The 25,519-nt window shown below is 39.3% G+C and overlaps 1 protein-coding gene across 2 annotated transcripts in view; it reads right to left on the reverse strand.

Moving 5' to 3' along the window:
* FGF7 (fibroblast growth factor 7) overlaps nucleotides 1-13,678 on the reverse strand; it is a 29,495-nt gene extending 15,817 nt beyond the window's left edge. Inside the window, exons 1-2 of one of the 2 annotated variants that reach the window (XM_010157410.1) lie at nucleotides 13,470-13,664; nucleotides 12,376-12,960 (exon numbers count right to left, since the gene is read on the reverse strand). In XM_010157410.1, the coding sequence (XP_010155712.1) occupies nucleotides 12,376-12,661 (286 nt within the window). In that variant the 5' untranslated portion in view covers nucleotides 12,662-12,960; nucleotides 13,470-13,664. Of the gene's footprint in view, nucleotides 1-12,375; nucleotides 12,961-13,469 lie in introns of both variants that reach the window. The other variant, XM_010157409.1, reaches the window with a different exon arrangement.
* Between the last annotated feature and the right edge of the window lie 11,841 nt (nucleotides 13,679-25,519).

Below are 25,519 nucleotides of genomic sequence, written 5' to 3' on the forward strand. Positions count from 1 at the left end.
GAAGACCATGAAGTTACACCAGCACAGAGCTTGGCTGAACCCGTAGTGGTTCATTTTCAAGTATATACAAAATCCTGTGCTTGGTGAAGAATTGGCTATGCTTTTTGTTCTGACTAAAACAATTATGGCTCTCCCAAGCACTTAAAGTGGAGAAGCAGCCTTTTATTTCTTTGCTCAAAATATTTGTGAATTCAGCTCTATTTCAAGATGAAGTTACACCAGCACAGAGCTTGGCTGAACCCGTAGTGGTTCATTTTCAAGTATATACAAAATCCTGTGCTTGGTGAAGAATTGGCTATGCTTTTTGTTCTGACTAAAACAATTATGGCTCTCCCAAGCACTTAAAGTGGAGAAGCAGCCTTTTATTTCTTTGCTCAAAATATTTGTGAATTCAGCTCTATTTCAAGAAGGAGCTGGAGAAAAAGTACCAACATTGACTGAGAAGATGATGGGGTTTTACCCCACAAAACAAAACAAAGTGCTTTTGCTGTTCTAAGCTTGCTCTTTTTGTGCCACCCTAATTCCTCCATGACTGTCTTGATTCATATGTGAATGCAGATGGTGTATGGTAGAAAGAATTTTACAAAAATAAATTATATTTCAACCATTAAATATATATTCAGTATGAGTAAAGCAACCAATTTCTACTCAGTATAGATAAGTGGATCTGTGGTTTTTACATTGTTCAAAAAAAACTTAAAGTAAACTTCCATTTATATCTTTTAGGCAGAAACATAATTTTGCACATATATTTGAAAAGTAATAACTATTTTTCAAGATAAATATCCTAAGTTTAGTATATTCCAGTGTATTACTCTCTTAAACCCGTACCTTGAGTAGACTCAATAGAGATAGCAACGTTGCTTCTAGATAGATGTTGGTATGATACAGATGAGTCATTCTCACTTGCAAGTCGGGAAGAGATTAATGGTGGAACAGGAATTTCACTTTTCCTTACGCCCAGTCTGTATTACCATTGTTATGAAACCCTATCCTAAAGTAAAAGCACATGGATTTGCAGAAGCGAGAGTTATTACTTGGCATCCTTTTAAATTAACCCCTCAAGCCATCGACAGGCATCAGTACCAAAACTCCCACTGATTTCAGTAGAGCCAGGCTTTCACAAACGGCACCTATTTGTCTCTTTCCTAATATGGGGCTTTCAACTCCTGAGCAAACTTTTCCTAATGAATCACAGGATTCGATAGCTTTTCCACTAGTCAGTAACTTAACTCCTCCACAGCTGTGCAGTATTTTTTGACTTTCAACAGCAACTATTTAGACTATTAATGATAGTTCTCGATAGTTCCTCAGTACGTCACTATGAATGGAACAGCCATATTTTGGCTGTATGTTACTTCTCAACGATCACTTTCTCATGTTGATTACATCTCCGTGTTGTTGAGGATGTATTTCAGCCAAATGCCATGCACACAGAGAAGGAAATTGGTTTTCATGTAGAAATCTATGTTAATGAAATAAATATGACACAGTCTGGCAGGGCTTGAATCCGACTTTTTTGGTGCAGTACCACCTGTGAGGTAAATTGCAGCACATGCGCTTACTGCAGATGATGCATGTATAATCCTGCAGGGATCCACGGACAGAGGCTGGTTTGGGATGCAGCTGCCAGATAGCTGCTAAGAGCAAAACAAAGCAAGAAACCATCCCACTGTGATGGGTCTGCAGCCGGAATAAACTCATGAAACGGGAGCTCTAAGTAGCAATTCTACTTTGCTGCGCTGAGATCAACGGAAAGTACCCATAACTGCGTTGTTGAAGTATGAACAAGAAGACAGTATAATAAGTTGTGATCCAAAATCTTCAATATTTACAGTGCTGTACGCAGGCAGAAATGTCCTGTGTTTTCCTGCATCACCCACAAAGGGGTGATCGGTTCCATTCTAGTTTTGGAATTTACGTAGCTAATTGTTTGGGAAAATAAGCATGATTACTTTCATGTGCAATTCGTACAAGACTGATGTTTGTTAAATTTTGTCATATATGGATATACCCCAAACAAAATGGTATTGCAGACAGAAAAGAGTGAACAGCTAATGTGAAGGGGGAGACAGGGAAAAAAAGATTTTTTGTAATGGCAATCATATATTTAAATTTTGCCCTAGCAGGAAAAAAACTGCTCATCTTACAGATACAAGATGATGGCTTGCGAGTGATTAGGAGAAAGTCAGGAAATGTGGAGTCTATTATTTATTTTGTCTCACACGTTGCACAACAGTGGCTACTTGCACCCTTTTGAAAATATCAACTGAAGTGATTATGAAGTGGAAGCACCGTGTATATGCTATGAGGCTTAGGCTTAAGTACTGCTTTTTGAAATTTAACTTGAAATGTCCTTTGAGTACTTGTGAGCACTTAAATTGTCTCTGGGTTGTCCACAGATCCTGTCTGATAAGGCTATGTAGAGAATACTAGCTTGTGTTTATAAAATACTTTGTTATATAAGAAGAAAAAATGGGATTAGTATTTAATCTTATTTTGGCAAAGAGAGGTATTTATTGCATTCCAAATGTTAAACAGTTTTGAATAATTTCACTGTTAATTTCTCACAATAATTATGGTAAATATATCTTCTATCTCTAGAACCTTTTCTGCTGAATGATACAGCCATTGGAACTCACCGCATTCTCTTTAATAATCTGGTTGGATCAGAGCTAGACCGCTTACTAAATCTGAGGGGTTGTGGCTCATATGCTATGAATCGCCTGTAAAATTCTTCTGCTGGCCTAGTTTGGTTTAATGCTAGTTTGATGATCTGGGTATAGACCAGTTTTGCTTCCAGTGTTCCTTCTGGATGAAAGCGCTGTTTCAGAAATTCTCATTAAATCATTCAGAACGTGTCCTAGAATAACACGATTAAAACAGATGAATTCAAATTCAAAACACTGGATTACTTAGCTAAAAAAATTATCAGAGCATGATTTCCTTGAAAGATGTGGTAATAATTTCCTAGAAAGATGTGGTAATTTTTTTTTCTTCAGTTTTGGGGCATGACAGTTTCGTTCAGCAATATAGACTGAATTTCCCAAGTCACACAAAGACCTGGTCAGAAATGAAGGCATATTAAGTAATTCTAGTTTGGCATTTATAATCAAGTAGCCTGAGTACCAGTTTGCTAATTTGAACGTTCTGGTTGAAATTGGTGTATAATTATTTAAAAGAATGGTTTTATTAAAAGGTGTCTTATTTTCACTGCTCGACTTCAGAGGCATTTAAAGGGACAAATACTAGTGGCGTAAGACTCTTGCCATTTACTTTATAATTTGAGCAAACTCTCCTAAGGCTACTCTCAAAATTCGTGTAACATTTGGTTTCCTTTGAACTAATCAATATTAACTACAGACTCCAACGCCAATTCACCCAAGTGTGTGGCTGTTATGCTGCTGGTAAAGCGGGAAAACATGCCAGAGTGTTTGTCTTTTACAGCCTCAGTAAGGAAACTTCCTTCCCCACTGCTGAAACAGATGCTGAGGGGGAACACCCAGCACTCCAAACCATCGTACCCCGGCTGCAGGGGCGGCAGGATGGAATAAAAGAGCAAGGGGCTCAAACCACCTGTGTACTTGATTACATTAGGAAGTGGGCAGAATGGCTTTTTGTCACCACCTAGTTTGCAAAGAGCCTCTTGGAGTTGTATCCAATTTCGGTTTTGATTAGTAACATTTGTAGGCAGCGTAGTGTTTGAAGATTTGTCATGCTTGCAGTTTATGTGTCGTCAGATGTGCTTAGTTCACGGCACAGATTTCCTTTTGTACCACGTTACAGCCTGGTATTGGTAAGGTGGTGCTAAACTAATACGGGCAACAGTGCTGGGTGGGAAATTCAGTGGGGATGAATCTCACTCTGGGCCCAGGTATTGCAGTTATTTGCTGTAGCACTGGGAGGTGATAAGGCTGTGATGACTTCAGCGCCCCTCGGGTGCAGTTTTCCCACAAGCAAAAGGACGGCTGCAGAGGAAGATCTTGTACTGGCCTTTCCCACCACCTAAATCTGTTTTTTTTTGTTGCAAGGCAGCCTTAACAAGCAAGTCTCACTATTTGAATCATTACGTGCTGGGTTTACATAGCTAGTTCCCTAGATCCTTGTAAAGTCTTACCGATAAGCACTCAAGAACTGCTTGGGTTGCTTTGTACCACTTGCACATTATGTGCAGTCCCTAAGCTGCATTGGCTCCTCCAAAGGAAATGAACTAGCATGGTGGAACTGAAGGTGCTTTTGCTGGTGAAAACCTGCACTTCCCAATTGTGCTGAGACTGGCTGCACTCTCCAGGATCCAGTTATCCTTTCTATTTTACTTCAGAGTTTGTGTCGAGGAGCACATCTCTGCTTTCTCAAGGTCTTTCCTGCAGAAGCTATGAGCACTGGATGGAGTCCCTCCATTCCCCACTCTGCGCTGCCCTCTTCCCTTAAGTCACCTGGAGCCACATTTTCTCCCAAATCCATCTGCTTGCTGGATAGCTAGAGCACCTGAACACCACCACCCTCAATGTTCCCATAGGCCCCTCAGAGGGCAAATCTGCCGTGGTAATGTGATGTTGTGCATGTGCTACCCAAGAAGCTGCTGGTGAGCATTCCCACCCACCTGTCAGGCGTTTAAACCAGCTCTTTGCCAGGCTTACAGCTTACAGCTGTGCACACAAACACCCCCCAGCCACGCCACCAGCTCACCTGGGCAGCGCTGGGGCTCCTGCACACGTTCACAGGCAACCCTTCCCAACTGGAGAGCGACCGTCATTTCTCCTGCCACCTAATGTTTTCAGCTCTAGGTAAGGTGTTTGTTCATCTATAATAATTTCTGTCTTTTACAATTGTAAAGTCCTCTGGGTCCCTTTTTTTCCTGCAAACAGTCACTTCTGATTAAAATACCAAATTCCACTTGACATTTCAAGTTCATAATGAAAATGTACAAAATTAGCACAGATTATTAATGAAAATATGCTTCTTGTTAACATGTGGGGTTTTTCTGTTTTGAAATACTTTACTTTCTACTTAGACAAATATCAAAATTCCAAGGTATCAAAATGGCTAAGAAGTCTGATCAGCTGCTTTTTATAGTCTGTAGCACCTCCCAGTGTCTATTAACACGTTTTAAAGAAAGCAGGCCAGTTTACCAAAACTGGAAGTAAGCTCAGGCACATACCCTGTTAAAGGTTGAGGTGCTAATGTCAGGAAACTCCTTCAAAAAACCCCAGTTAATGGGGCTTTTCAAAAAGTGGAGATGAGGGATGTCTGTTACTCCCCATTTTAGAAGTTACTGTGGTTATAAATGCTATGAAATGGGCATGTTTTCTCTGTTTATAGTTTTGCATCTATCAGTATTCTGACCATGCTTTAGTTTGAAAGATTGCATATGAAAGAAAATTTCAGGGTTTTTAACAGAATACCTAGACTTTTTGATCATTTCAGCCTGTTGGTTTTGAATTGTCAGATTCCTCCTGTAACTTTAAAAGAGCAAACGCTCAGTTGGCATAAATTGACACAGCTTTGCCAGTGTTAACTGGGGTTTACCTGTCTGATTCAGCCTGTTTAGAACAGGGTAGTCTGCTGCTGGTGAACTGTGCAGGTACTAGGTTCATGTTGTAGGCAGTGTGTGAATGCTGTAAAAAAGATATCCCATTACAGTTTAATTGACGTTTTGTTCTTTATTTGAAAAGCCAAATAATAGTCGAGAGAGCGTATTGATTGCATTGGTATTTTTATTGCTTTTGTTGTGTGTTTTTATGAAGTTGTGGGCCACATCTGTGAATATCCACTTCCAGCTTTTCAGCACCAATTGTTACAAAGAATTTTTTCCATTTGTATAAATGATGTCATGTGTTATGAAAGTTTTAAAGTGTGACAATTCAGTGCTATGATTGTTAACCTCTATTATGTTATTGCCATAGGAATTTTCACTGTTAACTTTTTCTTAATAATGTTTCTAAACTGCGTACACCAGAAGTCTAACTTGACCTTTCCGTCAGCTCATATCCAGAATTAAAAATAAGGTCAAAGGTCAAAAAAGACAATTGAAATCCAGTTGCCAAATATAGTCATAGACAGTCAATTATGCAATGAAAGCGGTGTGCCACCCAAGAAGAGCAACAGCCTTCGTTTGCCTAAACTTACTCTGTTTTGATGAGGAAATTGTTCCAAAATATACTACTAGTTGATACGTCTTGTAGCGTGGAACAGTGTAATTGCATGCTTTAGGGTGTCTTGGTTTTCCTGAGCTTTAAGGAAGATGGAGGGGAGGAAAACAGCTTTGTTCTGTACTCCAGGACCCTATAAATCTAGAAAAATCACTTTCAGATACTCAAACAATACAGAAAGCTGGAAGCTGTGAAGGGAGTTATGTGGATTTTGGTTTTGTTTTGCAGACTGACTATAAAGGAATTAGAATTTGGTTGAAAATTTATCTGCCTAGATGGAAAATGTCTTCCTTAAGATTAATTTGAGCACTGTTTTTCTGTCTAGCTACTGACTTCAAGTATTTCAGTTAATAATCTACTAGTGAATAACTCTTTTTCATAAAGGCACACAGAGTTTGAATAATTTTCCCAAAGTCTGTAACCAAATTGCTTAAAAGTTTGGATTAGCCTCAAGTCTCTTGAGTCTTAGGTCAGGGCCCCTTCAGCACATTTTCTTCAGGATGGAGCAATAACATGCTTAATGATACAATACCAAATTTTTTTTACGTTCGGAAATTGTAAACAGTGGGGGGGGGGGGGGGGGTGGGGGAGAAGGGGCTGCAATTTATCTTTTTTAATGTATCCTGTAACTGCTTCTGCAGTCAGCTGCTAGAGCTGATTGATGGTTCCATAAAAAAGTAACATTCCTCTGTTCTGAAAAACCCCAATATTGAGGGATTCAGAGAAACTGCCAAGTCGCAGCTGAATTACAAAGGTGTACCAAGGTCAAATGAGTCGGTTTAAGCACAACGTGTATAGGTCCAGGTTAGGTGTTTTTCAGTGCTCATACTGATTTCAGCTCACCCCCCGGTTTTGAAACACACAGGGGCAGACATGAGCCCTGTTGGGTATGTCAGCTTGGGAAGCTGCTGCCTCTGCCAAAGCCCAGGAGTTTGGTTCTGCCCTCACAGGGTTTATGCAACCACTTCGTGTTCACAGGGAAAGTCTGACTTTACACAGGTTTTTCAGCTGGTAAATAGCGTGGAATAGACAAGGTGATGAAGGCTCAGGAGGTAAATTCAGTTTGTATTGTGTTCTGTGACACCCCTGTCACACTGTGTCAGCTGAGCACTGATCTGGACGCTGATATCTGAGATCTGAAGAATCGTGCTGCAGCGGTTCAAGACTTTACTCCCTCCTTTCTTCTCATTCCCCTCAAAGGCTTCTCTTCCCGAAAAAGTCAGTAGACCCGGTAAGGCAGGCATAACTTAGCTGCGTCTGTTACCTGCATCTTTGCTAAAGCCCAGCTTCAGCAGCACCTGATGGTGAAAAGCTGGGATTTGGGATAAGGTAGAGGCTAAATAGAGTCTCTTCTGCTGGTTGAGACTCGAGGGGTGGTGGCTACCACTAGTGCTACACAAAGAGCTCGAGAGGGAGCAGGGAAATCTGTTATATTTAGCTCGGGTTAACCACTGTAGGAGGGAAAGTCATCCTTGGCACTGCAGGCTGAGTTTGGAGAGGACACCCACATACTGCCATTTGGATTAGATCTCTTCTAATTGAAAAGGTTAGCGGAGTACTAATGTGAAGGAAAAGCAGTTTCACATTAGTGAAGGATTGTCATCTCCTGATGCCAAAGTACCGATTGAACCAAAAACCTCTGGAAAAATCAAGAATGCACTTGCAAAGACAGACTTTCTGTCTGGTTGGAACACACATAAGCCTTAACTGAATCTGCTACATCAAGACCTGCCTTGAAATATCTGATTTTCAGGTACTGAGTCTTCTTGCTCCTCTGTGTAACAGGTATTTAAGCAACAGAAATAAAAAACTATATAGTGGCACAGCAAACATAGTCCAACGTTTGTTTTAGCCTAAAATGCATATTTAAGTGCTATTGGAAATAATTTTCATTTCAAAGCAAGTTTGGGTACTTAACCACGAAGGTGCTTATAAAGTGTGCTTTGTCATCGGTTAGGGTTTAGGTTAGAACAAAACTGAATTAGAGTTCATTTAATGTTGCTGAAAACTATGGCTTGCTGGATTTTGATCAAAATAGAAATAGTTTTCAGAGATAAAAATTTTAATGAGGATTTCGGCCATTTTGTGCAAAGATCTCACTAGACTGTCTTTTTTTTTTTTATTTTTTTTTGGTTGGCTTTATCCAGTGAAAAGAGGAAGAAATAGACACTTTCTGGGTTTAGAGCACACATGGAATATGATAGGATCAGACATCTTAGGATTCAGGTTCCGGGAAGGCTTTTCTGGTAACTAAGAGACCCTTTGAAGTCTTTAAAATGAGATTCCAAAGGCAACAGAGCGTGGAAAGTCCTAAAACATCATCCAGTCGTAGTTGTAAATCCTCTTGGATAGAGTCAAAATAAACTCTGATTTTTTGCTGCCTTTTTTTTCTGAACAAAATCAAGTACAAACAGGCAAAATTCATAAACACAAACTGAAAGGAGTAAGCAGTAGTAAGGAGAGATTTATTTTCTATCAAAGATAAAGAGTTAACAAATTGTCACATTATCTCCAAGATTTGTTCAGTCACTCTCACTTTCTACAACCATGAATTCAAAAAGCCTCTTTTGTGTGCCCACCTAGATGACTTTACACGAACGAGATACAAAACTGATTTTTTTAATAAAAAACGAATTGTTTGGGCTTGGAAAGGTATAAGAAGTGATTGTCAAAGAGAAAATTTTTTATGAATAATGACAGGTTTTTCGGGGTGACCTCATCTCTTGGCTGCTTCCTAATTCTTGCTTTAGTTTTTCAGTATGTGACTCTCAGTTCTCACTCTGCCTTTTAGTTTTCAGCATGACAGCAAGGCTGTCAGGTGCAGAATGATTTTCTCTGATTTTTGGAGATCACTGTCCTCTGATCTGCTTAGTTTACTCTCCAGTTACCAGCTTTGTGTCCGCCAGAAGGCTCTGCTGCCTTCACGTTTCTGAAATGTGCACAGAATCGTATTCCTCGGGTACCTAACGACCTCGTCACTGCTGTAAACAGGATTCAACAGTTTGCTTTCACTGAAACAGCACACGCGTATTTCTTGGACTAAGCAAACTTCTAATCTGTTTTGAAACATGAATTATAAATACAGCTTAATTACAATTGGTGAGTGAGAATTTGGTTCAGAGTTGAAATTTGTCAGGGAAATTCAATCTACGTACATTTAGTGATGTTGAGTTAAAATCTTAAAGAATTTTCAACACTTTCATTGTTTGCTGTTACTTTTATAGGATGTGTATATGTGTTTTATTCTGTAACTTACTAGGGAAGTTAGACAAAGCCACTAATTTCTCACTGTCTTGGCATTCTTACATTTATAGTCTTGACTGATGAGAGGAGCTGTGAGTTTTGGCACTTGCTAAAGTTATGATGAAGTTATCATTCTACAGACATTTCTCAATGTGAATATTGCTGCTCAGATTATCCACGCTTCACGATTCATGGGCTGAAAACAAGTAATTGACTGTCTGCAACACTGTCAGTGCAACTTCATGAAGCTATGTTATGATGATTAAAAATATTATGGTTTTTCTTGGTTTCATTTTAGTAGCACATGTTAGTGATTCAAAAGGGAAAAGGATTCCTTTTAGTTATTATGTGAGTGGAAAATTAGGATAAAATAAGAATATACTTCTCCACGCAACGCTTTTCATACCCATTGATTAGTTGGGCTGCAACTGTTCTGGGATTCCATCCCGAGGAACAGGTCTGATGTACCTTTTAGTAACTTTCAGAGCTGGAAATCATGGAATAGGAATACTTGAACATCCAGATTAATATGTCTTTGTTATGGGTATGGGTTTAAAATGATGCTTCTCAGAGATGCTGGATAACAATTGCCTGTCTAGTCTTCTAATATTAAAAATTTTGCTTAGGGAAAGTGTATTGGTCCAGGAGGGTGTTTTAGGATGGTGGGTTTTTTGTTTGGTTGGTTTGTTTTGTGGTTTTGCCCTCACATCATATTATTTTCTTTATGGGTATTTTAGCATAAAGCCATAAACACATCTTCTAAAAGGCTTCCTACATGTTCTGTTGAATAGAGGGTATGACAAAAAAAAGGAGAAATTTTCCACAGCACCGATTTTGTTGTTGCTCAGAAAATCCAAATTATCAATGCTGACATTTTTCCACTCCTCTTTGCCTATGTTTTCTCTGTTCTACTTGTCCAACAAAAGCATTTGGATATTATTTCCTAATGTACAACAGATAAATTACAGCAAGAGACCTAAACTTAAGATGGTGGGAGACTTCCCACATACTTCAATCAAATTTAGTGGAGTCAGTTCATCATAGCTTACATCACTTAGGAGATAAACCATTCATGGCTGGATTGATTTTTTTTCCTGGTAGTCATTGCATCTACCAGAAAAAGAATTCAGGGTTTTTTTTTCACCGCAATGTAAATATAAGGGTTTAACGACTCAAGATTGCCTTTCTGTAATTGTAATTAAAAATTATCACTAAATCTTACTAAGTGTTCAGAAAACCAGGAGAATAAGGATTGCCTTTAGCACATGATGACCTGATATCCTCTAATGGTATCACTGCAGAACATTTCAGAGTGCCATTAGTGTGCTTCAGCAGCATGGGCTCCTGCAGAGAATTGAGAACCTTTACTTGAATTTGAAATAATGCTAAATTACTAACAGAGCTTTTCCTTAAACATCATGGAACTACAAAAAAGCAAGTATATATAATTATTCAGCTCTATGTGCTGTCATAATCTCTTAAAAGAATAACACAAAAAAAGGGTACTGTGGGTATTCACTTATCTGCAACAATTTAGAAGAAACTATTTCAGCAGTCGTCAGTAACAGTTGTTTTCAGTGATTTTTGTGGGAACAACATTTAATTTCAAAACCAGCCCTATGGATCTCTATTGCAGCAATGTTCTCCTGCGACTCAATGGGAGTCGTCTTGAATAAGGACCAAATAATTTATTTGGCTGCCAGCCATGTGTTGTCTTGCAGAGGAATATGGTTATTCACTACGTAATAGTGTAGGAAGAAAGGAGACATATGGAAACAAATGTTAAAAGGAACAGTAACATTAGTCAATGAAGTTTTAGCCACGCAAGCTGCCAAGCACTTAATGTAGTCGTGAAGTAAAGAAATAAATTATGAAGCCCACTAGCCAGGCGCTTAGCATGCAAAAGTGCTGTTCTTACAGAAAATAGGCAACTTCAGCTGAAAACTGAATCACACTACCAGTTCTTGGTTTGATTTATTGATTTCTTTTTCTGCTGCTGTTATAAAAAGCATGATAATACATACAACCTACATTAAGACTGTATTTAATATTACCCTTAGAGGTATTGTTGTCCTTTCAGTTGACTATAAGCACTAGATCAGCACGTCTCTGGCCCCTTTTCCTTATGATTTTGATTTGAAATATGCAATATAATCCTATGTATTTTCCTGTTGTATCAATAATGGCTTTTCAAGTAGATGTCATGTTTCTCTAAATGAACAATATATTTGTATTAACATGAGACCCAAAGTGGCAAAAATAGTGATTGTAAAATTGATTCCTGCAAGTGTAAATGAAGGATATATAGGTATTTGTGTGAAAAATACAGATTAGTACAGCAATTCTTTTGCCAGTTCCAAAATTGTATTTGGTACAGCTTTGCAAAATATTGTATGTCCATTCTCTCTAGATGAGTCATGATTTTGGAAGAAAGGGGAGAGAATATTTTTTCAGCATCATGATCATTGTAATAATGAACTGCAGAAACTATAATAGATTTTGTTCCTGGCTTGGCAAACTATCTAAAAGATTTTGCAAGAGAGTTTACATAATTCTTTCCATTGAACTTTCTAGTATTGCATATGCTTTAATTGTTAACTCCAACACACCAAACTTCTAGGTAGTTTGTGGACTATATAAATGTGGTTTAATGTTTCTTAAGTGTTTTATGGGCAGAGTTTGTGGTTATACTTTTTCATACTTACAACCTTAATTCACTTGTTAAAATAGGCTCTCTGTTTGCTAATAGTTTCCAGCTGCAACTAATACATTAGCAGATCTACAATGCAGTATTTAAAATGACGCATTTCAAAATCAATAACAAATGTCCTGCTGTAGGATTAATTGGAAAACTTGTCTTATACAATGATCAGTACCCTATACAAAATTCTCTCGCCATTACGATAAATCAAGGAATAGGAGACAACGATGTGTACGTTTCCAAAAAATTAGAAATAGGAAAAGCAAAGCTATTACTTACTGTAGTTGTTGTTTGCTTCTCTTGTCCCTTTTACTTTGCCTCGCTTATCAATCCTCATGTACCACTGAGTTCGACAGAAAAGTCTTCTCACTCTTACATCCCCCCCTTCCATATAATCATAGCTTCTGGTATGTCGCTCAGGGCTGGAACAGTTCACATTTGTAGCCATTTGCTCTGGAGTCATGTCATTGCAAGCTAAAGATATAGTGCCCATTAGAAAGATAATGTAAAAGTATGATCTGTAGAGCAAAATTGGCAGGATCCATGTCAGTATCCATTTGTGCATTATAGTGCAGTGTTCTGGGTGTTCATGAACAACATAATGAAAATTAAATCTCAAGTAGACTGTTGCTTTTAGGTCACCGACCTGCCTTCTGTCTTTACGAGTTACAGATTCATTTAAACGAGATTGTTCCCTCTTCTAGAATTCTGATCCTTATTCCTTAATAGTTAACGGCGAAACAGAAGAGCTTCTTAAATATCTCTTCAGTCAGAATATCCTTTAAAGACACAAGTTATAAAAACCTTTGTTGTCGTGACCTTCTGTACTACTTGAATTTGCTGCTTGCACTGAAAGTAAAAGATCTGTGAGAAAAGGTGCATGTGTAAGTCTTTATGCTCAGTTGTTACAAACACGCAAGGATACATTATGCTACTGAAAAGGACTATACATAAATGTACGACATGCTGGGCAGATTTAAAAAATATGCAAATGTATATACAATAGAGATCTCTCACACAAGTTTTTACATAAACGGACATTTAAACTGATTGTAAACACAGTTCTGCCTTCAGAAGCCCTTCCTAAAATCCCCTATTGATTTAGTTGAGCTACTTTCTCATGCATGGTAAAATTCTGCTGATTACTTCGTACCTATAGATTCACTGTTAGCACAATCTACCCGGTAACTTTTCTCTAGTTCCGATTTCAAAACAGACCTCATAGTCTTAGCCCTGTATTTTTATTTCTACCCTTTTCAGTTTACTTACAGAAATAGTTTTCTTAATGCTTTTTTAGCATCTAGCTAAACGAAGATAAAAGTTATTAGCTATTAGAAACTGTTGAATGTTCTCGTAAAAGAGAGATAACTTACTTGTTCCTGTTGATAAGAGCTGGATAGCCAAGTATTCCATTTCTGTTGTCTGCTTTTTGCAACATGAGACACTCTACTGTAGCTACAAACTTTCTCAGCTCAGAAAGACTCCACCAGAATTATAATTGTTTCCATAAATCAACACGCTGGAGAGATGGTGTGTATGTGCTTATGCGTGCGCGTGCATGTGTGTGTTGAGCCTGTTGTTCAGTCCCTTTCGATAAATACCTTTGCTGACCTCACTTGGAAGCAATTAGAATTTAACCAGTCAGCTGTCAGTTGAATGCACGAACAAAAATAAAAGGAGACTCGCATTGTATCGTGTCCAATGGTCATCAGAGGGAGCTATGTACATAGTTTATGCTTTAAATCTCCAAGAATCTACTTTCTAAAAACATAGATTCTGTGGTGCGTGGATCGAATTGCTTCGCATGCTAGCTGGTGTTTCTGTGCTTTGATTCAGTACTTTTCTGTCCTTAAAAAAAAACCCAAAACCAAACCCACCTCCTCTCTTTTGTACTCACACGCTTATCTCGGTTTGCTTTTAAATCTGTTCTGCAGTTTGGTGGATTCATAGTCTGCGTAGTGCCTTTCTGATGGATATATGAAACACGTGGGTCTGTTCCGTGCTGTGGAGAAGGGTGTGCTGTGGCCATTATGGATCATGCAGTATATTTTTGTATCGTGGGCTTGAAAAGAGGAGTAACTGCACAGAAGATCACAGAGAATTTTATTTCATCAGCCACTCGGTGAAAATGAGAATGTATGTGTGGCTGTTTCAAAGTCTGATATCCAAACACAACCTTGATCAGCACAAAGGGAAATCACTACTGGGGAACAGCCTTCCTTAGCACACGTAGTTAGTTCTTGAAACCCCCAACACGAGAAAGAAAAGTGGCAATAATGCCAGAAAAACCCTCATGCTGCATACCAACCCATGGGTGACCAGTGGCCTCAAAGTACAGAGGATCAAAATAATGGGTAGATATCTGTGGTTTTCTGTTTCTGTATGCTTATTTCCATCTTTGGCACCAGTCTGCTGTCCAAAGCCCGTGTTCCGTTTCACCCCTAAGTTTTGCTGAGTTCCTGGTGAGCATGTGTGGATAATGCACTGCAGCTAATTTTTCAATAGCTCGTTTTCCTGTTTGATTTCCACACGGGTGCTGTGAATACATCTCAGACTTTTCAGTAAATAATAGGAACAAGGAAGGTCTGGAATTGGCCCACAGGTTAAGAACAGTTTACTTACCTTTAGTGGTCTATACCTGATAACAGAGTGCAGTTTGTCATTCCCTGCTTTTATCCCACCCCCGCGACTTCCTCTCTGTATAAATAGATTACAGGTGCTTCTTAACAATGAAGTAAACGGTGGAGGCAGTTAAAAATCATAGGGAGTATGTACGTGCTACGTTGTGGTGCGAGGGACGTAAGTAAATTGGGGTTTTTCACCAGAGTGATCCAAAATGACCAAAAAGGTGTATGGCACCAGCCAACCTTGTATTACTCAGCCTTTCCTATACACAAACACAGAGAATGAGTCATTTCCTTCCTTGAAATCCTCAACTTCCTTCTCAACACTTGCTTGGATTAATCCCATTCGTCACTCGCTTTGCATTCTCTTTTTAACCGTTTTCACTCGAAGTCCAAGTCGATCCGCTTTTCTTGTCATTGTCTCTGTTTCAGTATATCGGGCTGTTCCATGAGTCCCGTGGCTCGGTCTAAATTTCCTCGTTTAGCAAAAGGCTCAAGCTATGCACCTTCACGATAGGGAAGGTACGGTGCTTAGGGCTTTCAAAGCTGGATGCCTGCGGTAGATACACAAAGAGGTGGCTTTCATGGAGTTAACCCTTGTAAACTGTGATTATAGCTATTTCCAGCTTGGCTTGTACCTCGTCAACCCATCACCACCCTTCTGACAAGAAGTTGCGGTTTTTGCCAGGACGTTTGCTGGATTTGTATCAGTATGTTCTCTGATCCATTCCACAGTCTGAATTCAGAATGATAGCAATGAAAAAAATCTGTGGTATTCCAAAGGCTTATCTGTCGTGCATTATGAAGAAAGCAATCAAGGATAAAAAGAGATTTGTGTTTTACTCGGCAAAGTAGGATGCAAGTAGAAACATTTCTGTAAATATTCTGGCTCTTCTATGTGCAACACCAACTTTCACTTTCAGATCCATACTGCTTTTAATTTTTCTCCTTCCTTGCTAACTTATTGTTTCTGACAGTTAGTAACAGCAGAAAAAGTACATACTTGAGGTTTCAGTTCCAGCAAGATGGAGCTACTCACGGTCCAGGCATAAGCATATATTTCTCAGGGCTCTGAAAAAATCAATCGCTTGCTGTGTCTGTTTTTTAAGTGGTGCTTCAGCTCAGATCTTTATGAAGTTTTGTATTCAGAATAAATTCAGGGGGTTAAATAATATACATGCTGTAAGTTTAGTCAGTGAACAACGCAGTTAATCATAGAATTGCAGAATGCTTTGGGGTGGAAGGGACCTTAGAATTCTCATCCCCCTGCCATGGGGGTTGCCATAACCTTCCACTAGACCACGTTGCTCCAAGCCTCATCCAGCCTGGCCTTGGACACTGCCAGGGATGGGGCATCCACAGCTTCTCTGGGCAACCTGTCCCAGTGCCTCCCCACCCTCACTGGTAAACATCTATAATTACTGCTGATGACATTCATATCTTCATGTTTTCTAATTACAGAATAGCTTTATTCCACAATCCCACATGAAGCTGCATCACGGTTTGATGTCACACAGTTTTATGTCTGGCTATAGAACAAATACAAGTGCATCTTTTTCAATGAAAGGATGCCATTTGGATCCACACACGCAGGTCTGGTTTCTTCGCATAGGTCTCTGATCGCTTGAATGATCCAACCCACTTCTGTTCAAACCAAGCATAGCTAATATCTCCCTGAAACTGAGCTGGTTTAGTTTTAGGGAAGATTTAGGTTGACTGGCAATTCTTCCTCTGTCTTCATACAGACATGCACGCCCAGGGCTTTGCAAATCCAATCCCAAGCAAGTCTTTAATGATACATAGAAATTGTTCAAATAAAATGCTAGTGATTTTGCGTTTCTTTGGCATGGTTGTATTTGAAGAAATGTGTTAAGGTGTCAGGACCACATGAAACATGAAAACGTGCAAAATACACACTCTGTAAGCCATTCTTTAATATTTAAACCTGGCCCCTTTATGTTAACCCATGCACTGGTTCCTGGTTTCTAGGTGATACAGTTGGCCACAGCATTGCCACAGTGCACATGCTGAAAAGAAAAAGTCAAAATGAATTGTAAGCATTTTGCTCCCAATTGTGAAGATTGTGCACAGGCCTCCAGCTCAAATAGAAACAGCTTAATAAAGTCTATTCCCTTTCCCTAATGTAGGAAATTACTTTTTGTCCTTGTAGATGAAAACATGACTGTAGGGATCCACGCTTTCCTCATCTCGAGGCTGGCCTGTTGTAATATGCACTGCCCAGGGTTGGCACTGGCTCATGAATGCAACCTTTTTTTAAAAATTCCATTTTGTCCAGCTTGCCCTTAGGGCAACACATACCTGCGAAGAAACTACCATTCTGCTGCTCCCTGTGCCCTGATCCATTTCACATCTGCTTTAGAACACCTTCCAGAACTTTCACAATGTAGGACAGTAGGAAGATCAAAATCTCTGTGTCAGACTTTAAACCCAAGATGTTGGGTTTTAATGCCCTGCAACAATAGCTACAGTGGGATTGGAAGGTGCTGTGGGAAAAAAAAAATCCTTATCTTAGTTCCCTGATCTCGGAAATCAGGATTAGATCAAAGTTGACTTTTACTACATGCAAAAGACACAAGAAAAGTGCAAAACTTCCGTCAACATTGGTGTCTGAAAAACATTGATGTCTGAAAAACACAGCAACGTGCATGCAAAATAAACTCGTTTAACAAGGGAGTGGAAAGAGAGATAAGGAATACGGCACTTCAATTCGGATTTATCTTTTCAGGTTGGAAATTTAAGTTTGGAAATTTAAATTTAAGATTAAAAATGATAATTATGAATCCTCTTTCTGCCTGATTCTAAGAATGTCTCTCCAGTTTTGGTAACTGGTATGGGTTATTAAAACTGTATTGAAAAGACAACAATAAATTCTTCCTAACAATTTTCAAAACAGATCTCTTAAACGTCATTCATTTCTTTGTTTCCTCCTATTCATCCACATCATATTGAGCTGATTTAATTCTGCAAGACAATCAGAATGGGATGCAGTAGATACTAAAAAAAAACCCCAAACCAAACTATCAAATAGTTGACAAGTATATAACAGCTTCCTTTTTTGTTAACTAGCTACAGCAAATGTTTTTATTATAGCTTATTTTGGGGAAAACAAAGGCTGGGAATACCTTAGCTCAGTCACTAATAAGCTTAAAAAGAAAGCCATCCAAGTGTTTTTCACTGTGGCAGTGGAGTACCACGATACTGACTTTGGAAGGAGACAGAATAAAAAAAGGATGGAATGGCAGTCAGATGAACCCTTCCTTCCTAAATGGAGTTTGCACAGTTATATGGTTATGATAGGTCTCCTTGTTTTTTACAGCTTGATAACCCTCGACTTCAGGGAATCCTACTTGTAATGCATCAGGACCCTCAGGCTCTGATTATCATAACCCAAGGTGGTGTTATAGAATTGAATCGTAACAGTACATTTTTGGTGGAGATGAAAAAACTGTAGAACTGCTATGAGAAAATACCGAGGAGAACCATTTGGTTTATCTTACTTATTACCAGGTATGATGTTCAGAGGTCTCCTTCTGAAGAGATCCCTACGTTTCTATCAGATTTCGCTTATACCAAAATCCTTACCATGGAGTGGTTTCTTCTGCCTGATTTTTAAATATATTCTTTAAAAAAAAAAAAAAGCATCTTTTTATATCCATAGGTGGTTGGATAAGAATCAGCTTTACAACCTAGATTTGTGGAACTTTGCTGAAGTATCATCTTAAAAACTTGCAGAAAACTATTGTTCCTCTGACTGTACATGTAATCATTAAATTTTACATTAGTATCAATAAATATAAAACAAGGTAGTCGTGTTTAGCTTCTAACTGGGGTTGTTGCTATATATAGGTATGAATATTGCATATAATTCAAGACTGAATTATGCAAATTCTGTGCTTTTTTCTTTTCTTAAGTGGTCAGACAAATTGTCCATTTGTAACCCTTCACATAGGTCCATATACAGCATAACTATTATTGTCATTTATTTGGTGGTTAACCAATCTATGTACCTTATGAGAAATAATTTATGGATAACATCTAAAACAAGAATAAAGCTTTGTTGCCATGACAATAATAGCTGTTATTGCCCTGTCTATCTGCTGCTTTTTTAATCTGAGAAAACAACTTTAGTTCCTTCTAACTGGAGCCCACCTGAAAGCAGATTTTGGAGGATGGTTTTCAGCCTTTTTCTTTTTTTTACAGTTCTGAAAATGTGGCTTCACTGATCTATTAATACCACCTATATACCTCACTGAACAAAGGTTGACTGAGAATGAGAGTGGAAACTTATCCTCCTATTCAAATATTACTTTATATCTCTAATTAAAATCTAGTCACGGAAAAGGACAAGATTGTGCAATTTATGTGGTCCTCGGTTTGATTTGCACCACAAGTTGCACAATAAACCACAATAAAGCTGAAATTATTAGTAGACTTGCAGTAACTACCTATTGGCATCTAGTTAGATGGTGGTGCAGTGAGCACTGCCTTTTTTGATATAAAGATGCTACAGTTAAGGTCAGAAAGAAAAGACTGTTAAAAGGATTAGTAAAAATGTGCAGCAAGTCTAATGGCACGTGACGTAACATCTTCCGTAGACACATACCTGTACATAATGACAGAACTTGGAGTGTCACTTAGTGGGTCACCCTACACGTAAACGTGCAGGGTAGTCTATAACTCGTCTGAAAGCGAGCTGGCTGTGTGAAGACAAAAGAGGGTGTCTGGTCAGAAGGTGGGGAAAAATGCTTTGGGTGGGAGCGCACTAGGATTTAATTAGGAATTCGGGATTACACGCTCCCGGAAATGTGCAGAGGGAGAGAGGGGCTAGCACTGAAGAGAGAAAGTTCAGAAAGGGAACTGGGGAACGCTGGGAAAGGGATGGGGACCTAAGTATGGAGGTTGAGAGTCAGTAGACAACGAAAATAAACCAGGGGCAGTTCCAAAATCCCAAAGTGAAATGAAGCTTGACAAAGAAGGTATTTCTTCAGCTGCCCATGGGCCTGTATTACCAACCTTTTAGCATGGCCCAAAATATTAGGTGCCTCTGTGTACTTACTGCAGCTGTTTCTCCAATTAAATAGGCATGATAGGTCCAGTATGTACTGCCCTCGCATACTGTAGGTGTAAAAACGCGCCTGTGATGGAGTTTTGAAAACTTAGGCTCACACTTCTACACACCCTACACTGAAACGTTACTAATGCTGTGATGTAAGATCCTCAAAAGTCACAAAATACTCGTTACGCATCTCGTGCATTAAATCAAGGAGGGAACTTGTGAGGAAAAGAATGATGATCCCAATTAAAGTCTGTATCCTAGTGTGTACTCGCAGAGATGTCCCAACCAGCGTTACCGGAGTGAGCTCCTGGCATCTCCATGTACTTCACCAAGCCCAGGATTTCACCTGAGGTTTAGTGTGGATTCCTTCCTTATGACCCTCTGATTCTGTGTTATTTGCAAGTGTCTTAAGTCTTGAGATTTAACTAGACGCTTTTTCCGTGGCTTGCTCTTTTCCAGACAGAGTAGGAAATAAAGCAGGCGGGTATAATCAGTACAAACAACTGCAAAATGACAAAACATGAGACTCTGTGGCAGAACTGCTACTGGATTACTGCTGTGTATTTAATATTAGATTTTCGGAAACAGCTGGAGTAAGACCTTTCCTAACCTTCAGCTAACGACATGGCTCATTATTGCATGTCTTCTGAAAGCAAAATAACGTAGGGGAAAAGTGCCCAGTTCCCCTGCAAAGCTGTGCTGTTTGCAGAGAGCTCAAAACCCACCGGTGGATTCAGAACAAGACCATTTCTCTGTAACGACTGCATTATTTATTACTCATCTGTCAGAGACAGGGACATGGCTTAGTCACTAAAATGTAAGGTTTTCCAGCTGTTTGCCATTTGAATGGTAGATAAGCATTGGCTGAACTGAGAGAATCCAATAAAAATGTTTCTTTGCTAGAGAATCTGTGCTAGGAATTGGTTTACAGAGTAGGATCCACTACATTTCCTCACTTTTTCCATTCCCTCACTTACTGAGAATGAAGTCCATGATATCCTACTAAATCTGTGTAAATTCAGACCAGAATAGTCATTTGATAATCCAGTAAGGGTGTGAAAGGAGGATGCAAAGTGCTAGGGAGCTGAGTGCCGTTCACCGTATCAGTTGCAGGGTTAGAACAAGCCTGGCGGCGTCATTCCTGAGGCATCTAGTGTGGGCACGGACTGGTGAGCCAGCTCTTCCAACTATAAAAAGAAGAAAAGAAAGTGTCAAAATACCTTTGCATTCAAAGTAGCAGGGCGAATCGAGACGATGTCAACACTTCGGGGTTTCTTTCAGGGCTCCCACAAGAGTTAGGCAAGATGTGACACTCTTGATTTCAAACTGACGGGATTTTAAAAATGCCCAGAGTGAGGATTACCAGACAGTTTATATTGCAAGTAAATAGCACCGTCCTGCTTCTCTGCACATGTAGCCCTGTAGAGTGAAGGAGAGATCCCTTCTATCTGTGAACAGCTGTACTTCCAAGAGTTTAAATGTCTCCCGCTGCAGCTGTTGCTCTGTTAGATGGTTATTGGCGGGGCTTTTGGCATCAGCCAGGATTCAATTTTGTCAGGAACTGATGAAGGTCAGGCTTGCAACAGATCTTAATCAGAACTGATTTTGTTCTGATCTGCCTCTTTACTCCTGGCTTACTTTACTTATCATAACTATCGCATTACTAACATCATTTCCACCCTTTTAACATCAATTCCAATGTTTTTCACACTTTTGACAAAGACTGCCCATTGCAACTAAAATATTCTCTGCCCAAACCTAAATATTACTGTTATGTGAAGCTGGAATGCAGAACATTCGGGAGGTGATAAACTTGGGGGTGGGGGGGAAGCTGGGACTAAGACATCTACATATTCCCTTCTCCCCCATGGCAGACAACTTTTTAATCCTATGAAAGAGGAGGGAAAACTAGATACCCTAATAGGAATTTGTCTAGTGTAGTGGTAACTTCTCCTTATCAGCTTTTTGTGATACTGGGCTCAGTGCATCTGCAGCATCTGTCTAGTTTGTACCTCTTGCATCCCTGTTGGCTCTGCCGCACTTGACAGTGTTACTGCAACACAGACCTTTTATCTAGTAGAAAACGGTTTTTGACCTGGCTCTGTCAGCAAACTCTAAGAACGCAACCCTTTTGCTTCAAGGACCCTCACTTAAAAGGCACAGGTTGCCTCGGCCTCTACATTGTGGATGAAAAACTGTGGCATATATGCAAAAAAAAAAAAAAAATTGAGGAATAGCTGCTCCTAAGAATGCTAGTTATTCACTCAGGCAGTAGGAATAATGTGGTCTTGGAGGCTACTGACCACAAATATTAAATCCACAAAACTATTAATGAATAACCAATATCCTGAAAATTGCTTTTCATGTCTATTCCATATATATACATACACGAGGTTGATTTTTCCACATAATTTCTAAAGGAAAAAAAAAAAAAACCCCAACACCAAAAACCAAAACCCACCTCAAACAACAAAATCCAAACCCCCACCCCCCAGACACAAAAGGGTTTGTGAAAATTTATTTCACGGTGAGTAGGTGTATCGATAGCTCAGTGCTACTGCGCTGAAGTACACCATGCCGAGGTACAGAACGCGGCAGTCCCTTGACATGGCACTTAACGGAAGTTTTTGGTTTTTTTTAATCCAGTTCACTGAAAACCACAGAAGAAGATGATGTAAATATTTTTTAAAAATTATTGAAAAGTTGGGGTGTTTTTTTAGAATTTTGACAAGCATTTTTTTGCTAGTTAACCACATTTCAATAAAATTCCTCTCTGAAGATGATGCCATTGTTTATTTGGTTGTTTCATAGCATTGTTAGACATGAACAATACGTTGGCAGTGCCTGGTATGAATTCTTGGTCTCTACAAAGTCTCTGGTGAATAGTTTATCAAATATAACATGTAACCTATAATCTTGAGTTACAGATTCGTTATCCTGCTCACGTAAATGGGCTCTGCCCTTCCCGATCAACATGCTTTTGATAGCCAGTACGTCAACAGCAACAAGATGCTGTCTTTTATAGGAGACTCTAGTTTAAAGCTGTGGAAAAAAATGTGATAATGCAAAGAAAGATCACCTCTGTGCACAAGAAAGCTGAAGTAAGGTTATATGAGCAATGTTAATCTTGGTATTTCCCAAATTCAGAGCTCCTGACTTTGCGATCTTAATTTTTTTCTGATGCTGGATTAGTAGGTGATACAATTGTTGATTTTCAGTTTGTAGTGTGAGGAGGAGGTAGTGTAGGACCACAGAACTTTTATAAAAAGCCCAAAGCTGCCATTTATTCCATTACAAATATTTTACATTGTGTAAATGTTTCTTATGCCTCCCGAGAGGTGTTTGCAATGTCAGGTCCAGGTACTTTTGCCTCTTCTACAAAGCAAAGGGCAAAAAATTTTACTTAATACTCTTCTAACCATCTTTGTAATAGTTATAGGCACCAGTATCTCAACCATAGCAGAAGATGTCTCAAAGAATGGAACTTTGATCCAATCCAGCCTTTCAGCATCCACAAACACTGCTTCTGGTGCAGGCAGATGAGTAGGCAAGCTTGGTAAACTTCTACATGAGGGCAGTGGTGGGTGTCCTCAAGCATCCCAAGGGGCCCCTTAATCATAGGATGGTTTGGGTTGGAAGGGACCTTAAAAATCATCTAGCTACATTAATGTACAAGCAGGTGCTGCATGTGGAAGAGAACGGAGAGCCAGCTATGGGAAGAGGGAAATTAGGAGCATTAAAAACAGTAGAAAAGAAGAAACAATGGAAAAAATCTGGGGAAACTCCAGGAAGAGGGAGAGAGATGTGAGGCCTGGAGAGGAACAGAGGAAAATGATGAGGTCCTAGCGTATACAGTATGCCAGAAGAAATAGGAGCTAGAAAATCACAGAATCCCTAGGGTTGGAAAAGACCTGTAAGATCATCTAGTCCAACCATCATGGGGGACCCCTGGAGGTAAATTCTAGTATCCTGGGATCATTTTAAGAATGTGCAGGGAGGGAATTCCCAAGGATTTTCTCACATAAATACCCTCTTCTTCCATCTGATGTTTTTTCAAAACATATCCAAGAGAAATAACATCATTTGGCAAATCGAATGTGTAGTAGGCTGTACTGCATGGAATCTTTTATTTCTAAGTTTTATGTAAATACATTTAATATGCAGTGTATTTTGGCGTTGGTAATCCGCAGTTAAGGACTTCCAGGGATGGAGTAATTATTATACCACTGAGTGACAAAGCTTTATTCACACAAAAATAAGATACTGATCCCAAAAGTGTTTGTTCATGTAAACTGGGAGTAAGTTCTCTCTTCTGCCTTTATATGGTGTGCTATTTCAAGCCAAGCTTTTCAGGCCTGATTGCGTGGCCTATGCTTTTCCTGCTGGAAGTGACCCTCAGCTGCAGGAAAATAATTGGGTGCAACTGGTACAATAGTCATTAGAGTTGGTGCTGAGATGGGCCAACCCAGTCTCTCTTCTAGCTCTTCTGAAATTAAGGTAAATAAGTGAGAAATACATTATTTTTTTTAATTGTTTTTTCTATCCAAGTGGACAAATCCATTCTTCTCCATGCTTGCCAAAGGAGACTGCCACTTTCTTCAGTGGTCTCTGCTTCCTGGCCTAGATGTAAAGGTGTAGTAGGGGGGAAAAACTGCTTCTGTAGGGCTGCACTGGTATCTGCAGCAGAAGCTGTGACTTGACATTGAGAATTGGACCTGTACTTTCCTTTGTGATCCCTTTGTGAAACGTTGCTTTTTTCTAATGCATGTGAAGGAACAGCTGTTGTACTCTGAGAAACAGTAACGTTGTCATCTCAGTCTCCAAGATTGCAGACGCTGGCCTGCACTTAGCACAAAAAGAGCTCCCATCAGGATTGGCGTGAAGATAAGGCTTCCATTTGGTGTCTCCCTGAAGCTGAGGATAGATAATTTCTTTGGAACCTTCATATCGTTCTTACAGGCCAGTAAACCAAAGTGGTATTCCTGTAAAATGCTAGGATCTAAATGTAGATTAGCCTTTCTTTTCCTATGAGCTTTATTTCTTGTGGATTTATGAGCAAAACTGAAAATGCTGCTTTTTCTTTGTTGTAGTGTTGGCTGGTGCACCCAACCTGAAGGTAATGGTGCCTTGGAGTATGATCAGAATAGGTGTCTGAAGAACTAGATTTTGATGTTTCTAGGGGATTTTTTTGTGAGAGAGTTCTTTTTTTGAGTGTTTTTCAGTTCTTGCCCCACCCTTCTAAAAGATACATATGCTCTCCCTCTTCAGTTTTGAGAAACACCCCCAGGGCATCCTTTTTATTTGAATTGATTTTCTGGTTGTTTATCTTTTTCAATCTGGTCATGAAAAGCACATCTGGTTCCTATTTTAATCAGTATTCCCGTGGGAGCAACATCATATTATAGAAGGCTAACAATGCTAAAATAATAATCCATAATGATGCAACTTCTGGTAATTTAAAACTGTTTTATCCACTGTTTGTAGAAGCGTGTTAATGGTGTAGGCCAACTGATCTTTTTGTAGATTAAACTCACCCTGGGTCCTAATAACAGAGAGATATCTGACGTCCACACAGGCAAACCCTTTGAGCTGTCAGGACTGTCTGAAGCATCCGAGCATTTTATTACGTATGGAAAGTGCAAAACCGACGCTTGTGCAAACTGAAGGACTCGGTTGACGGAGAGATCGGGTAAAGCAGCCCCAGTGCTAGTTTACATGTCAA

The sequence above is a fragment of the Eurypyga helias genome, unplaced genomic scaffold (assembly GCF_000690775.1).
Source record: "Eurypyga helias isolate BGI_N326 unplaced genomic scaffold, ASM69077v1 scaffold4748, whole genome shotgun sequence".
In the NCBI taxonomy this organism is placed as follows: Eukaryota; Metazoa; Chordata; class Aves; order Eurypygiformes; family Eurypygidae; genus Eurypyga; species Eurypyga helias.